The following is a 13,358-nucleotide window of genomic DNA, read 5'->3' on the forward strand; positions in this document are numbered from 1 at the left end:
CCTGTGATGTCTAACAATCCATGTAACAAAGCTTCTCCTTAATTATGATCTCTTGTATCTTGACAGATGGAGCCTGTGACTGGAATAGAGAAGGAAATCTACTCCAGGATATAGGAATTTATCCTTCTGGGCTTCCCCCGTAGTTAATATTTGCAGATCTCTCTTTTTGTGGTGTTTACCATGATGTATGTCCTGACAGTTGCAGGAAATGTTGCCATCCTAGTCCTAGTGAGGGCCAGCCATCAACTCCGCACCCCCATGTACTTCTTCCTTTGCAGCCTCTCCTTGCTGGAGATATGATACACCACAGCTTGTGTTCCCAAGACCATTGAGATTTTCCTGGGGAAAAGTAGAACCATCCCCTTTAGTAGCTGCATCCTGCAGATGGACTTCATTTTCTTCCTGGGGGGCACAGAATATTTCCTCTTCTCTGCCATGGCCTATGACTGCTATCTGGCTATTTGCTACCCATTGCACTATAGCACCATCATGAACAGCACCTTGTCTGCTCAGCTGGCCCTTGGCTCCTGGGTGTGTAGTTTCCTGGCTATTTCTATCCCAGAATCTTTGAGAGTTAGATTGTCCTTCTGTGGCACTGTCATTACTCGTTTCTTCTGCAGCATAGATTCCTTCATCATTCTCTCCTGCCCAGACACCTATGTGATTGAGATGGCAGCTTTTATCATCTCGATCATCGTCATCCTGGGATTATGTTCAATAACTCTGGTCTCCTACATTTACACCCTCTCCACCATACTGAGAATCCCATCAGCCCAAGGCCAGCAAAAGGCCTTTTCCACTTGCTCTGCCCATCTCACTCTTGTGATTATATGGTACAGCTCCACCATCTTCCTGTATGTCAGGCCTTCCAGACAGAATGCCTTGGACATGAACAAGACTGTCAACACTTTGAATACTATTGTAACTCCGCTGTTCAACCTCTTCATTGACAGTCTGAGAAACAAAGAGATGAAGGAGCCTTTATGGAAGGTATTCAGTGGGCCATGAAGTTGTTTTTGAATGGCTTAGATGTTACTGGGTCTGATTCTCAGCCTGTGCTCATGTTCCCTTTGGTAGTAACCGTCCTTGTTGTTGTTCTTTTAATCCTGGTTCCAGTTTTACATTTACAACTTTTGTATTTGGGTAAAATGTTCAGAAGTGCCTAAGGGCCAGATTTGCAAAGGAATTTAGGCACCTAAAGATTCAGATTGGCCCCTAAACACCATGAAAGATGTGGTTTCTAGGAGCCTAATTTTTATTGAAAATCTACTGGCATATTTTCGAAGATATTTAGATGTCTAAAGATGCAGATAGTTGTTTAGTGGGCTTTTCCAAAGCACTTCAGCAGATGAGGCACCAAAATCCCATTGATTTCAGTGGTAGCTACAAATACTTTTGAAAATCTGTCCCTTAAAATCTCTCGAGAGGTCCCATTGGCATGAATGAACATCTTTCAACTGAATTAAATGGCCTTTCGATCAGGCCCTATGTAGACATTACTTTTAGCAATTCACATTTAGGCCCCCATCCTGAGATCCTCACTCAAGTGCTAAATTATATTATTTTGAGTCGTCCACTTGACTCTAATGGGACTATTCACACTAGGAAAGAAAGCTTGTGCATAAAGCGTGTGCAGGATCAAGACCTTAGTGACACTGAATCTGCACTCAGAAGTTTGTCCTAAGTTTAAATTTGTAGCAACTCCAGAATTTTCATTATCTGTGATGTATGACTGGTTGGCCAGCTCACACGACATTGTGTCTGTTCCTTGGTTCAATAGCTGAAAAATTATTAAACAGCAGACTAAAGAGCAACATGCAGGAAATAAAGAATGATGAACAACGATGGTGGATTTTTTTTTTTAATTAGTGAAGAATTTCAAAAAATCAAATTTATTTCCCTTTTTAAGGGTTCTAAGTTTGGGGGTCCTACATATTGGTAAATGGAAACAATTCAATCATGTTTTTTTATAAAGTTTTCCGTTGAAATGTGGTCAAAAATTGAAATGAAAAATTGAATTAAAAAAAGAAAAAAAATCACTAAATCAACAGTTCTTTACAAAAATTTTTATTTTTGAAAATGGTCATTTTTCAACAAAAAGGAATTACAAGGGCGAAAGAATTTCAATTAATGGTGATCAATATGTTTTCACAGAATGTTTTTTATCAAATGAACTTGATTTGACTGTGACATTTCTGATTGTTAAAGGCAATGGTATTGACGTGATAGACTTGCATTTTTCTAAAGGTTTGATTCAGGGTAACATCACACTATTTAAAAATAACACTACACAAAAACAATAGTAAATTGATTAAAAACTGGCTAACTGATAGTTCTCAAAACATAACTGTTGATAGGAACTGTTCATTTTAATGGGTGATAGATGCCTAGATGCTTTTGAGAATCCCACTAGGTTCCTGAATACCTTTACATATCTTGCCCTTGATGCCTGACTTATTTGTATTTTTGTTTATTTGTATCTAGACCAGTCTTATCATCAAAGTGTAAATAAACTTTAACTTTTACCTTTGTATCCCCCTACCTTTTGGAAAGTGTTTTACTTATTAAGGCTGGGGATTTCAAAGGAGGTAAAGACGTAGGCTGGGTTTAACAAAGGAACCTGAGAGAGTTTTAATAGAATTTTTGCACCTATGTCCCTTTGGCATCTTTGGAAGTCCCAGGCCTAATTAGAGCTGGTTGGAATTTTCATTGTAGAGGAAATTCCAATATTTTGAAATTGGTTTTTATCCCAAATCTGGATGAAAATTTAAAACGTGCTGATACAGACTAATACGGCTACCACTCTGAAACTTGTATTTAGCTGTGACATTCTGAACACCTGTCCCAAACCCGAAGAAGAGCTCTGTGTAAGCTTGGAAATTTGTCTTTCCCAACAACAGAAATTGGGCCAATACAGGATGTTACTTCACCCACTGCTCGGAAAACCCCATCAAGGAGATGACATACGGGCACGCCCAATAAAGAAGAAAACACTGACAACACTGTCTACCCAAACACTCAGCCTCTCCCCAGGCAGAGGAACCAGACTGGAGATGGGGGTGGGGGGGCAGGGGGCCATGGCCCCATCACTTTTAAAAGTGGGAAGGGTATGTTCTCCCACTTTTTACTGGCCTTAAGGGAGACCGATGGTGGGGAAGGGGCAGAGAGGAGCAAGCGTGGGGAAGGGCCTTGGGGGGGAGAGGCGGCACGAGGGTGGGGACTTGGGGGAAGAGGACGTGTGGGGGTGGGACCTTGGTTCAGGTGTCGGTGCCCCCCCCCCACACTTCTAGGGAGCTTCCAGCGCTCCTGTCCCCAGGCACTCCCACCTCATAAAGAAACAAATCAATTCACCAGTAAAAGAAAAACAAAAAAAACCCGCTAAAATAAAATTTAAAAAATCTGAGAAAGAAGCAAGAACCAAACAACTGCACTGATACCACAATCATATCTTTTACCCTGAGAAGGAAGAACAAAAAAAGGAATGGAGTCTCTGGCTCCTCAGGGTCTACTAGGGGCTTTGCTATGGCTCCCGATTTTATGTGGAAGGTGCTCAGATAGCATGGTGATGGGTGACAGTGTGGAATCCTACGATAGATAGATTAGATTAGATAGAACAAACTCCTGCAAGTCTTTCTTACGTGGGATTATGGTTGGCACCTGACACAGGGTAGGACTCTGCACTTAAACAGGTCCCCTGTCTCTTTGTCATGTGCTAAAATTAAGACTTCCAGACACACCAGCCATGCCCCCGCCCTCCCCCCCTCACTTCCAGACTCCCTATATAGCAAAAGACTTGTTCCATGCAGCAGGGCCTGTAGGTGAAAGGCAACAAAAATCAAAGGCCCCAGACTTCAGTCTTGATTTCTCTGAGTGATTTCTCTTCTTTCTTCAGCAAAGTAACATGCACCTTTCTCAGGTAGGAGGAGAGCTGCCATGAACAAAGAGCGATAGACGGCTATTGAGCAAGCCAAGGCTTCTGAAGTCACCATGTCAATATTTTACCCAGACAGCAAAACACAGAGTTCATGATCTGATGCTGCCATATCCCACTCTGTCACATCAGCAAACAGAAACCCAAAAGCCATCATACCCCAAGCAAAGTTTTGACCCCAGAAAAGGAGAAGAACCAGAGACTCCATGAAGTCCACTGGGTACTTTCTAATGGCTACTGATTTTATGTGGAAGGTACTCAGATAACATGGTGAGGGGTGGCAGTATAAAAGCAGGAGATCGATAGATTTTCATCTTACTTATACTAGTATAAACCTGGAAGAACTCCACTGACTTAGTGGAGTTAGTGTGGATTTACCACTATACAGACAGCATTTTGCATAAAAAAATCACACACCATATTCTTATGGGGACAATAATGTCATCAGTTGATTGTATTTGTAAAAAAAAGAGATAAAACCATGTTCATCAGAGAAACGCAGACATTTTATTCTAGTTGAATAACCTCCACCCAGTTAGTTTCCTCAGGGAAGCTTTGATTTCCTTGTTCCTTATGCTGTAGATGATCGGATTCATCACTGGCGGCAGCACGGAATAGAGAACAGCCACCACGAGATCCAGAGCTGACGGAGAGCTGGAGATGGGTTTCATGTAGGCAAAGACACCAGTGGAAAGAAACATGAAAATTACAAGGAGGTGAGGAAGGCATGTGGAGAAGGTTTTATGTCGGCCCTGCTCAGAGGGGATTCTCAATACCGTGGTCAAGATCTGAACATATGTCACAATTATAAAAACAAAGCAACTTAGGGTTAAACACACACCAAATGCAATAACTCCAACTTCATTGAAGTACGAGTTAGAGCAGGCGAGCTTGAATAGCTGGGGGATTTCACAAAAGAACTGATCCACCATGTTGCCTCCACAGAAGGTTAACGAAAACGTGTTCCCGGTATGCAATGAAGAATAGAGAACTACACTGATCCAGGCAATGGCTGTCATTTGGACACAAGCTCTCCTGTTCATTATAGTCTCATAGTGCAGTGGTTTGCAGATGGCGACGTATCGATCGTACGCCATGATGGTGAGTAAGGCGAAGTCGGCTACAACAAAGAAGATGAAGAAAAAGACTTGAGCGACACATCCAGAATAGGAAATGGACTTGGTGTTCATAAGGGAATTGGCCATAGATTTGGGGATGGTGACAGAGATGGCACCGAGGTCTAGGATGGACAGACTCATCAGGAAGAAGTACATGGGGGTGTGAAGGTGGTGGTCAAGAGCTATGGCTATGATGATGAGAAGATTCCCTGTCAGGGCTGCCAGGTAAAGCACCAGAAACACCATGAAGTGCAAAATCTGCAGCTCTCGAACATCAGAGAATCCCAGGAGAAGGAACTCGGTCACGGTGGTTTGGTTGGACATTTTCTTTCTTAGTTCATCGTGTGATGGCTGTGGAGGGAAGGAGAAGAGCAATGGTCAGGGTTATAGCGAGAGAGGGAATGACTCTGATTCCCCTCTCCATGATATTTCATGGTGTGAATGTCAAAGGTGCACAGCACTTGTCACTTCCATTGACTGGAGTAGTGAGGGCTCCTTACCGCTCACAACCAGGGCACTGCTCTGGTGTGTTATAACAGGAGTGTAAATTGGCATTGCTCCCTTAAAGTCACTGGAGCTGGGTCAGTTTACACCATCTGAGGATCTGGCCCAAGATGTGGCTTGATCAAATGCAGGATGAAAGATGGAACAAAGTACAATCCAAATCCAACAATTTGAGCCAAAATTATGCCCCTATTGCTACAGACAGCAGGCTCACAACTTGGCCAACTCATCTCAACTACTAAAATGCCAGCACAGTCTGATTCCCACTTAACTGAGAAACACAGCACAGAATCACCCAGCTTCCCGCATGGCAGCTTTTCTGTGATGATTCCACCCCAACATCCCACATACCTCCTGATGCCTACTTACACGTTGATTTATGGCACCAGATCCCAGCTGCACTCCCATTGCTGGGTGATTATGGGCTGGTCGCATCGCTCAGTTGCTGCTGGGTTGTGTGGTTCCCCTCTGTGACTTTATTTCTGTGCTGTGTGAGTCAGGAGACTTCGGTTCTAGTCTTGCCTCTGTCACTTTGTGACCATGGAGCAGTCACTGCTGCCTCTCTTTTCTCCCCTTCCCTTTCTCTGTCTTGTGTACTTTGAATGTGAACTCTTTTGGGGATGGATTGTGTCTTCCTATGTGCATGTTCTGTGTACATGTTGACAGTATTTTTGTTTAGCAGGCAGCAGTGTGGGACAGAGGCTATGATGGTAGAAGTGGAGATCTGGGTTCTAGTTCCATCAACCTGCTGCCTGTCCTTGGGTAGGAGAAAGAGAGACAGCCTTTGTCTGGGAGCTTCGACTCTCAGGGCTTTAGTTTAGAGAGGTTAGTATGTTTAAAACACATTCTCTGGGCGACCAACTTTGCTACTTACTCAGTTTTACCATCCTGCAGCTACCCCTTTGAAACAGACAAACACGGTTGCAATAGAGGGAATGGGGTTGGAAATTATGGTGTTATTGGACAATATTCATGTTCCCCACCCTGGCAAAAAGCTAAGTTTCCAGGTAGGAGTAGTCAGACAATTTCTACTTTATTTCAAAGGAAAATTCAGTTTTCAGTTGAATATATTTTCATGGAAAGTCTCTGATATCCATAAAAATGAAAACTTTTTTTGATTATGCCTAAAAATTTTCAGGTTCAAACAGTTTTCGGCTGAAACTGTTTGGTTCTCACAACCTCAATGAAAAGTCAATTTTTTCTGGTGGAAAAAAAAATCTGATCATCTCTAGATATCTGCATAATTTGATAGTAAAAGTCTTCAAGAGTTCTAATTGCAATTCATATTTCTGATATTAAATTTGCCCCATATATTAATACTCTAACATATTTAATTGAAATAGAAAACTTACTTTGTTGGTCTTTATTCCAATTTGCGATGCATTTGATCCGACTGTGTTAGGAATCATTGGTCATTATCTATCTATCTATCTATCTATCTATCTATCTATCTATTCACCCACTGCCAGGATTGTTTGGTTCTCTCTCTCTCTCTCCTTCCCGCAACACTGTCGTATTCACCAGCTGTTGTCAGATCCCTTCGCTGGATGTCCTGAGTTGCAGGGGTCTCTCTGCAGTTCCTAGCACAGATGGGCGCTCCCTGCTTCCCTCCTAGGGCAGGCTTGGGTGAAAGGTGATGGACTAAATGGGATCAGGGACTGAAAGACACTCCCAGCTGTCGAGCTGATCCTGGTTTGTGCCAGCTTCAAATAAGGTCACAGCCCAAGATATCCCTGCTCTGGGGCTAAATAGCTGAATCTGGTCTCCAGAGCTGTGAGCCCAGCTCTGCTCTCACCTCAGGAGCAAAGCATCCTGACAACCTGCCCTAGTTGACCCTAACTCCCCAGAGGGGGAACAGCACCTGCCCTGCATCTCACATGATGACAGCATCTCTTGAAGGACCTTTAGCTAAAAACAAGGCAGGGCTGGATCACAAAGGGGGTCCCCACAGGATGGCAAAATAAAACATATATTTGTAGCACAGACATGGGATCTACAATAGCTAAGAGCCTCTTGGCACCAGAGTCTCAGTTGGCCTGGAATAGCCTGTTCCTTCATTAACTCCACATAGTCACCTCTAGGGGAGCAGAGATGTTTTTCTCCTGCATTGCACCAGCAGCTCTTGGGATGCAGCCACCAGAGGAACCCACAGCTCAGGCTGCCCTGGCTGCGTCAAGTTCCTCACTAAGAGACAAACACTAAAAACTAAGGACCAGGTCCTGGGCTGGTGTAAGTTGATACACTTCCACTGACTTCAGAGTAGTGAGGGCTATTTACACCACTTGGGGATCTGACTCATTGACTTCCAGGGAGCTACATCCATTTACACCAACTGGGGATCTGGCCCATGACGCAGTTTCCAACCTATATCCTTTGCCTGTGAAACTCAACCAAAGAAGAGTCAAACATTCGTAACCAGGCTCCTCTTTCCTAGCTCTTTGTCCACTCAGATGAATTACAAGTATAACTTATAAGTGTGACAGAGCGATTCATTCCCACTTGGGACAGAACTGGGGACAGTGTTGTGGAGATTTTCTGCATCTGATCTTCAACTTTTATTGGGATGAATAGCCCAGGTCTTTTACTTTCTTTCTTTCTTTCTTTCGCAGTAGTAACATTGTTTTCCTTCCGGCAGACGACATTAAAATAAAAGGCTCCTTTGGCTACAGATGCACTGTTTAAAAATGTGTAATTTACACGAGACATTCATGTCAGAGAAACTGATGAAATACAAAGAGCCAGAGAGTAGAAATCAGCCCGAGACCGATTGGAATCAGTGGTTCTGATCCTCAGCAAGTTCAAATCAGGGTAGCTCCACTGGAGTGAATGGGTCAGTGCCCCAGTTTCTGTAAATCACCTCTAGCTGCCTTGGACTCAAAGGGTCCAGATCCCCAAACAGCTGTTGTGTAAGTCAGCCCCAGCCCCACTGAAGTCAATTAGACCAGTTCCTCAGTGAATGTAAGTTGGCAGAGTGCTATGGAACTAGGCCAGGTTACATGAGCTAAATATCAGTGCTGTGATGTTGAGTCTTTTGTTTGTTCCTGTCTCTGAGATTCTCATTGCTGAACATCACAATCCCATCTCAATGCTCCTGGAATATTCCAATAGCAGGGTTCATAGAAACCTGCAAGATGGGTACCCAACCAGTAAATGAACTGATGAATATTATTACCATCACAGCAACGCCCTTCTAGTTGAGGTTGCACCATGACTTCTGTTTAAAGGTCCTCCTTTCTTAAAAAAAAAAGAAAAGGAAAAAACAGAAGACATGCTTAGTCAGATTCTTTTGAAATTTAATGTGCCTTAGGAGGGTGCAGGGTAGGATTAGTGAACTAAATGTGGGGTCATTTGAGTGAAGGGTTGTGGAGATATGAGCCCCGTTACAAGTTTCTAGGTTTTGTTTATTTTGCTCAAAGCTAGAGATCAAACTATTGATGTGAGGCAGGTCAAACTGGTCTCAATCTGTCTCATTTTACCCAAGGTAGTGCACGGCCCCCACGAAATCTTGGGGGACCCGAAATGAGAATGGAGTTTAAGAAAGTCTGCGTGTTGGATTGTGCGCTTGTGCCAATGCAGAAGGAGGGCTAGAGGATTTCCATTCCCACCATTTTGTATGGTTTAAAGCTCAGTTTCTGGAAGTGCACTAGAAGCTGAATGGTTACTCGGATAGCTTTGAAATTTGGGTGCCTCCTGGTTTCCCCGGGGGGAGCGTATCAGCACCAATGACCAGTGGGGGAACACACAGGGATGCCATTAACATCTCTCTGTTTGAACTGGGGTAAGACAGCTTGGAAGCCCCAGCCCATGTTTGTAGCTCTCTCCGTTCCTAACTGTGCAACACTGGACTTCATTTCCTTCCCCACCTACATTTCCATCCATACAAATGTCCTTTGCTTGATGTGGCCACCTCTCCATGGAATGGGGAAAAAATGAAACAAAAACCTGTGAAGTGAAGAAATTTCCTTGGAGAAATTTGCTCTAATGAACACACAGCGTGCACCTCTATGATCAACCCCTGGAACTGCTGCAGTCAGCGGGATTATTGCTAGTGACGGCAGTGGGATCAGGACGGGGCCTTCCCTGCTATGTAAGAGCTGAGGGTTGTGTGGCTGACAGAAGAAGACTATTTCTATCAGGAAATTGCAAATTAATTTGAGATGGGCCCAGCTCACCCTTCGCCCCGCCCCCCCAACCTCACTCTCCTGCTGGTAATAGCCCATCCAAAGTGACCACTCTCTTTAAAATGTGTATGAGAGCAGGAGAGTGAGTTTGTGTGTGTGGTTTTTGGAGGGGGGTGGGGGAGGGTGAGAAAACCTGGATTTGTGCTGGAAATGGCCCACCTTGATTATCATACACATTTTAAAGAGAGTGGTCACTTTGGATGGGCTATTACCAGCATGAGAGTGAGGTTGGGGGGGGGGGGCGGAGGGTGAGAAAACCTGGATTTGTGCTGGAAATGGCCCAACTTGATGATCACTTTAGATAAGCTATTACCAGCAGGAGAGTGGGGTGGGAGGAGGTATTGTTTCATGGTCTCTGTGTGTATATAATGTCTTCTGCAGTTTCCACGGTATGCATCCGATGAAGTGAGCTGTAGCTCACGAAAGCTCATGCTCAAATAAATTGGTTAGTCTCTAAGGTGCCACAAGTACTCCTTTTCTTTTTAGTAATAGGATGAAATTTCACAGTGAGAAGTGTAAGGTTATGTATTTAGGGATTAATAACAAGAATTTTAGTTATAAGCTGGGGACGCATCAATTAGAAGTAACGGAGGAGGAGAAGGACCTTGGAGTATTGGTTGATCATAGGATGACTATGAGCCGCCAATGTGATATGGCCATGAAAAAAGCTAATGCGGTCTTGGGATGCATCAGGCGAGGTATTTCCAGTAGAGATAAGGAGGTTTTAGTACCATTATACAAGGCACTGGTGAGACCTCACCTGGAATACTGTGTGCAGTTCTGGTCTCCCATGTTTAAGAAGGATGAATTCAAACTGGAACAGGTACAGAGAAGGGCTACTAGGGTGATCTGAGGAATGGAAAACCTGTCTTATGAATGGAGACTCAAGGAGCTTGGCATGTTTAGCCTAACTAAAAGAAGGTTGAGGGGAGATATGATTGCTCTCTATAAATATATCAGAGGGATAAATACCGGAGAGAGAGAGGAATTATTTAAGCTCAGTACCAATGTGGACACAAGAACAAATGGATATAAACTGGTCATCGGGGAGTTTAGACTTGAAATTAGACGAAGGTTTCTAACCATCAGAGGAGTGAAGTTTTGGAATAGCCTTCCAAGGGAAGCAGTGGGGGCAAAAGACCTATCTGGCTTTAAGATTAAACTCGATAAGTTTATGGAGGAGATGGTATGATGGGATAACATGATTTTGGTAATTAATTGATCTTTACCTATTCATGGTAAATAGGCTCAATGGCCTGTAATGGGATGTTAGATGGGGTGGGATCTGAGTTACTACAGAAAATCTTTCTTGGGTATCTGGCTGGTGAATCTTGCCCAAATGCTCAGGGTTTAGCTGATCACCATATTTGGAGTTGGAAAGGAATTTTCCTCCAGGGCAGATTGGAAGAGGCCCTGGAGGTTTTTCGTCTTCCTCTGTAGCATGGGGCACGGGTCACTTGCTGGGGGATTCTCTGCTCCTTGAAGTCTTTAAACCACAATCTGAGGACTTCAATAGCTCAGACACAGGGGAGAAGTTTTTCGCAGGAGTGGGTGGGTGAGATTCTGTGGCCTGCGTTGTGCAGGAGGTCGGACTGGATGAACATAATGGTCCCTTCTGACCTTAATATCTATGAATCTGTGAATCTATAAGAATGGATTCTCCTGTCACCCACAAAAGGGGTTCCTGCAGGGCAGGACTGGTGCACATTGGCAAGGGGCAGGATGTGGAGGAAGTGTATCTAGCCACAATCTCTGCTTCTACATGTTCTTTTGAAAAATAGACTTCAGGCTGAGGTTTTCAAAGGAGCCTAAGGGATTTAGGTACCCAAGTCCCACAGTGTTTCAGCTGGAGTTGTGCACTCCTGACTCCTTTAGGCACCTTTGAAAATTACAGCTTTCTGCCTCTTCAATGGGCTGCTGATCTGGCTGTTTGATGAAGAAGGAAAACAGAACAGGCAGGGGAGGGGACAAGGAAGAAAGCCCTTTGTCCAAAAAGCAGGTCATTCAGTGTTATCAGTGTATAGTCTTCAGCCAATAAAACATCTTGTTTCAGCCCTGAGTGTACAACATGCTGCATACAATTTCCTCCATAAGCCCACAGAGCAAAATCCATTCCTGGTGTAACTCCCTGGAATCCAGTGGGCTCTCACCAGATGAATTTGACCCAATCTCAAGTGTTTTACTACTGAATCCTCTGCAATGCCCACTGAGGATAATCACAGCTCTGCACTCCCAGTCGGCGTTGTGCCCAGGGAATTCTCCACATGGCCTGCGTCCTCTATTCTATTGACATCTGAATCCCTGAGCCTTTACACACTCTGCAGAATTTAAACACGGAGACATGAATGGGAAGAGATTGTGCCTGATAAAGTGTCCTGAGGAATGATGACACGTCCTGATATAAACCTCCACTGGGTCAATGGAGGCGATGAGGAGTCAGATGTGGAAAACTATCTAAAGTTTTAGGTATTTAGAAACCTAAACACTCAGCTGGGTTCCTACTGGGGTCCTCAGATGTGCCTAACTCCCATTGATTTCATGATTTCCACTCATCTGAGCTGTCACTAATTATCTCCAACTGGGCAGTCTTCTGAAGGACCAGTAAGCCAGCTCGGACCTTTGAAGCCCATCTGGACAGTGCAAAGGGGAGTTCAGTCTCCAGAACACACTCATGACCTGCATCTTCAAAGAGATTGTGCCAACCTGCAATGGGGACATTGTCTGTCCATCCAGCTAGTGGTGGGTTTTGTAGTGACACGGCAGATCCGTGACCTCAGATCCAAAAGCTCCTCTCTTGAATGTTGAGGAATTTGGGATCCCAGCATGAATTAGAGTCTTGATTTGGACCCATCTCTGCTTTTCTGTCATGTGAATGCATTCTTGCTTAGGGGCCAGGGCACAGGCCACGTTGGCCCGTGAGGTAATCTGCCACTGATTGCTTTCACAATATATTTAAATTGCATCCAAAACCCTGTTATTATACATATATATATATGGTGAAAGTTGGAATATGCCCGATTTGTGGTTGCTTACACAACCCCCCATGCATCAATGTTGTGTCCTGCATGAGGGAGGGGTCCTGGCAAATCGTGCTTTAATGGAAATGGCACAATACAAACTACCCGCATTGCTCAAGTGTAATTGAAGATGCAATTTACAACTGGCATTAGATCATAGTTGACAGCACTGCAGTTTTCAGAGTAACAGCCTTGTTAGTCTGTATTCGCAAAAAGAAAAGGAGGACTTGTGGCACCTTAGAGACTCACGAAAGCTCATGCTCAAATAAATTGGTTAGTCTCTAAGGTGCCACAAGTCCTCCTTTTCTTTTTGAGAACTGCAGTTGACTCTCCAGGGTGGTGTTGTCTCTGCAGGAGTAAGGGAAATTAAATTCAATAGGTATGAATGACACTGAGTATACACTTTGGGACAGATTTTACCACCTTTCTTCATGTTGAGTAGCTCTATGGATTTTAATGGGACTGCCCATGGAAAAGGGAATTCTCAGTGTGAATAATGGTGTCAGACTCTTGGTTAGTAGATAAAAAGAGATACATATTCACAGCATCACAGCACTGTACGCTGTACACCATTCACACTCAGTGCTCAGTAAAGAGAACAGTCAGT

General features: G+C 43.9%; 1 protein-coding gene across 1 annotated transcript; it reads right to left on the minus strand.

The window, feature by feature from the left end:
* Window positions 1–4,443: 4,443 nt before the first annotated feature.
* LOC144275239 (olfactory receptor 14A16-like) lies at window positions 4,444–5,373 on the minus strand. Its single transcript, XM_077834420.1, has one exon. It carries the CDS (start codon window positions 5,371–5,373, stop codon window positions 4,444–4,446), a length of 930 nt encoding a protein of 309 aa, XP_077690546.1.
* Window positions 5,374–13,358: the final 7,985 nt, after the last annotated feature.

Source organism: Eretmochelys imbricata, chromosome 14 (assembly GCF_965152235.1).
Source record: "Eretmochelys imbricata isolate rEreImb1 chromosome 14, rEreImb1.hap1, whole genome shotgun sequence".
NCBI classification, from domain to species: Eukaryota; Metazoa; Chordata; order Testudines; family Cheloniidae; genus Eretmochelys; species Eretmochelys imbricata.

Coding starts and splice junctions, on each gene's coding strand:
- LOC144275239 (XM_077834420.1), bottom strand. CDS start 5,373: ATGTCCAACCAAACCACCGTGACCGAGTTCCTTCTCCTGGGATTCTCT.